Source organism: Contarinia nasturtii, unplaced genomic scaffold (assembly GCF_009176525.2).
Source record: "Contarinia nasturtii isolate CC-2019 unplaced genomic scaffold, AAFC_CNas_1.1 Cnas_scaffold_4129, whole genome shotgun sequence".
Taxonomy (NCBI): Eukaryota; Metazoa; Arthropoda; class Insecta; order Diptera; family Cecidomyiidae; genus Contarinia; species Contarinia nasturtii.
Window position 1 is genome coordinate 1 of NW_022201425.1, and position 4,535 is coordinate 4,535.

At 33.0% G+C, this 4,535-nt stretch overlaps 1 protein-coding gene across 1 annotated transcript; it reads left to right on the forward strand.

The window, feature by feature from the left end:
- Positions 1-1,493: 1,493 nt before the first annotated feature.
- On the forward strand, positions 1,494-4,071 carry LOC116350438 (the record flags this gene model as incomplete). The annotated part of the gene is made up of 3 exons (XM_031782235.1): positions 1,494-1,629; positions 3,341-3,474; positions 3,795-4,071. Coding segments are annotated over 3 exons (547 nt in total), but the record flags the coding sequence as incomplete, so codon positions are not given.
- Between the last annotated feature and the right edge of the window lie 464 nt (positions 4,072-4,535).

The following is a 4,535-nucleotide window of genomic DNA, read 5'->3' on the forward strand; positions in this document are numbered from 1 at the left end:
ACTAGCAGTATTAGAACAAACTAGTAGAAATACTAGCAGAATTAGTGGAAAATAGAGAGAAATAGCGTTTATTATTATAAATTATTCGATCTGCAATTCATGGTTATCCCCTAGAGTTAGGTACATTCTGTGATTCTCGTTAAGGTAATGCATTAATCAAATTGAGTGGCGAAACCTTTGAATACATCATGTAGTTTAAATTAGACACTTTGTCAACTGTATCAAGGAAAATAACTGTCGCGCACCCAGGAAATATATATAAATATAAAAAAACAGACAAATTAGGCTAGAAATGAATGAAATTTTGTTGAGAAAGTAGTACACATTAACGAGTATTCAACTTTATTTTCATATTCAATGGATAATAATGATGAAACTAAAAGTAGATTTACTATCAAATTTGGTTTCCGCGGTCAGTTCCATTCCATATTGATTGTGGAGTAAATATATATAAAACATTTATTAGAAAAGTTCCGTAAATTAACCATGGCATTAGTGAAAAGGTGGATGACATCAAACGAAAGCTTAGATAGTGTGTTTATGTGTGTATGACTTGGTCAATGTCTGTTATTAAAACTAAACATAATTAATTGTACCATGCATATACACAAAACAAAGGAGAGAACTAATTTTTTCTGGTTATTTTAGAAACGATTTTTCCTCATTGTATTCCATTTGCAGTGCAATGTTTATTATGAGAATGAGAGTTAAAAAATAATGAAAAAATATTAGTTTTGCTCGGTCTGTGGTTAAGTGCTCTTTTTTTCGTTTTATTCGTGTGTCATTCAAAATGAAGTATGCAGTTTGTGAGTCATTGGTCTACAATGTTGCTGTATACAATAGTTTCGCCTGATGCGGTGGTCATTGGTTGTGAAATAAGCTTGTTACGAAAATAAATTTAGTGGAAAATGAAGTTTAAATTGATACTTCAATTCATGTTCAATTCAATCAATTATTTGTTGAATGTGATTTCTTTCTTTGTGTTTGTGTGTTCGTTCATCGGAACACATTGTTTAACAGATTTATGTTCGGAAATTTATTAAAAAACTTCAAACAATATTGAACAGAGTAATTTAATATTCCGAGAAAATGAATTCATTTGAACTGTAAATTGATGAACAAAGTTGGCTCTTTATTTCATTGACGTTATAAAGTAACAACAACTAAAAAAAAAGAGAATATAGGAACTCAACCATAAATGTCGACATTAAAACGAGATGTCGCATGCAATGTTCCATTTAATTGAACAAAATTTGTTCGACATACAGTATTTAAGGTGTATATCCTATGAAAGCGACCATCCATTGACGCTAACAAGTTAAACAATTTATACAAAAAGTAAAATGTCCATGTCTTTTTTCGATGTGATGTTTCATAAAAACATCGTCATACTTTTATTAAAATTGATTATAAATTTGAATATTTCTTTGTATATCCTGTGAATTTTATTGATTTCAATATTTTTATTTATAAATTTTTGTGTCTTTTATTAGCATCAATCTTCAAATGACGTAAAAGTGATGATAAGACGATTATCTATAAAATCAAGTGGCGTGTATCGCTGCGAAATATCAGCCGAAGCACCGAGTTTTTCTTCCGTTGAAGGCGAAGGACGAATGGAAATAGTTTGTAAGTATATTTTCAAAGTGCAATGCCAAACCATCCACAAAAAGAATATTTTTATCGAACGAAATGTAAAGTAATGAGAGAGGGAGAAGTTCACTCGAGGGGTTTTCTATGTCGGTGTCATTATGCAATACAATGTAGATGAAGTTTTTGGTTTTCATTTAGATGAAGTTAAGGCTTTTAGTGTTCACATTTATATTGACTACGACTATGCGAGTGCATAAAATGGGAGACTATGCTGGCGAACGTACGAATCGGGTGAGAGGCGAATCGAAAGTTTTCTTTGGACAACGAAATGAAAAGTTCATTTTATGTGGCCATTACAACGATTATTTGCTTCTTTTGCTCTCGCTCTCTATCTCATGTTATATTTTGCTCGAATTTATTTCATGTTTTCGACAGCGTTCACATTATTAATATTTCAGTCAGATCGGGCAGTGAATTGAGGCGAAATTCTGTTCGACTACATTCAGAAAAGTCAATTTCTTTTCGGTTTTGACTCCTTTTTTGATGAACTTACACTTTATGCATTCAGACATTAAAATTTACATAAAACTTTGATTTCAACTATGTCGATCAATTCAATAAAATATGAGAGGCAAAGCACGTCTTTGATTATACAAACAACAGCCCAGCACATGAAAGTAAACATTTTCCATCGACAACTTCTCTTCCTCTTTCTCTCTCTCTATCTCTTTCCCACTTTCTCTGTCTTTTTTCCCATCGACGACCAATCAAGATGAGACGAAACCCCAATGTTTGTTATGATATTTTATATTGAAATGGAAAAACTTCGCTTTCATAGCAGCTTTGCGATGGAAATTTATTACAATGCGCAAATCGTTTAAAATTCAATAATCCAAGTCCCTTAGCGGTGACCGTAAACACAATTTTATCCTTTTATAGTTTTGTTTTACAGTCAGCCTAAACCAATTTCTTTATACGCCATATATGCTTCATAATAAACTGTCATCATCGAATATCAGTCAACAAAAACCTAAAAGACGGTTCAATACACACATAGTAAGAGATAAGCGTTGAATGTTTAATCGCAAATAGTAATATTTTACAATCGACAAGAATAAACCCGCTTTCGTGTTATGCAATCGCAAAAACGAAGAAGAAAAGTAATAAGAATCCCATCGGAAATGGAAGAGAGCATATCGAATAAACAACGTACAAATCTGTTCAGTTCATCTGTACAGCGAAATTAAAATAAATGTGCAATTATTTATTAATGTCATGTGCAATGAGAACGAGTGGGTGAAAACTGAAGCTGCAATTTTGAATTAGATGTAATCTGTGCAACGTTGTGCCATTTGATAGTTGGCATTAGTTTAGTGCTTCTTTTCGATTGTACACACTTCCAATGTAAACACCCCATGACATCGAACGCAAAATGTTTTGTGCATTTTTTTATGTATATACATGATTTAAATTTAGATTGGAATAGAAAATAGAAAAAAAAAACACGAGACCCAAAGCGAAATGGAAAGCAAGAAAAAACACATATTTTTTCCGCGCTGTCCTCGGATACAACACGATGTATAATAAATGCCATTTTGAAGTAAAAACATACACACACAACCATCCATAGCCGATACAGATTGTCCAATACATATAGATTTTAGTTTTTATATGTTGTTTCACATATCTAATGCCAGCTGGTTTTTTCGCTGTGTCCTTTCATTTGTATCCATGCATAATGGAATAGATTTACCTCGGGAGGGTCCGACAATAAGTGGTGAGCAAAGCCAATATCAAATAGGTGATACATTAAATATCAATTGCACATCGGGCAAATCGCATCCTTCCTCATCGATAACTTATTTCGTGAATGACGAACAGGTTGGTCCCACAATAGATACCATTTTCCACAATTTTCTTTTTCGTTCATTTATATAATTTCGTGTGTGTTTTTTTTATTGTTTTAAATCGAATGGTAGCATGAATCATTATTTATAATTTAATCGCCTTTTTATCAATGAATAAATTTATATTTAATTGTTTTGCGCGTAAGTGTCACTGTCAAATTGCGCTCACCATAAATATATAATAGTGATTTTAACACGTTCATGTTTATTTTGCACAAAATGTTTATTTTATTTTGATTTATCAATTGAATTCGTATTTGTGTGCTGATGTCGTTGCATTTATATTGAAAACAGGTGTACGATTCGTCATTGATTCTGTATCCGCCGATTGTACATCCTCATGGTATGATGACAACAGTGTTGGGTCTTCAAATGCAATTGGATAGTTCACATTTTGAGGAAGGTTTGATGCGTGTTAAGTGCTTGACAAGCATATCGTTGCTCCTGGAGAATGCGGCCGAAACTAGAGAAAGTACATTTAATATAAAAAATAACCGGAAAACGAATAACAGCAACCACAATGCACAACGAAAGCCCCCGTTGACCGATAGCCGAGAAGTTTTTTTATTAGGTAAGTGTAACTCATTAAAAAGCATCTTTTACACACTCTTATTTCCATCGACCCGGGGCTCAACAATGAATGCACATTTTCATTCCAGTTCGCGGAACTTATTGTTTCCATTGCTCATTATTATGTCATTTGCTCTTGGTTTATGGTCACTTGAATTCGGTTCACAACCTCTCATTTCCTTCGTCACTTTTACATTTATATGTTTTCTTGTTTTTACTACTCCGGTCGCAAGTGTGTGTGTACTTGACGACAATGGTGGCGATGGTGGCAGCGGCGACTGTTTCCTTTTTTGCGTGCATTTAAACAATGTGTATTTTTGTTTTTCATTTCAAGAATTACTCCAGTTGAATTGGTGGCGCGACAAAAACATGTTTCTTATGTTGTAATTTTGCAATTTCGCGAATATGAAAATCTACATAAAAATTCGCCGACGAAAAAACAATAAAAACCGAAAAAGAAAAAGA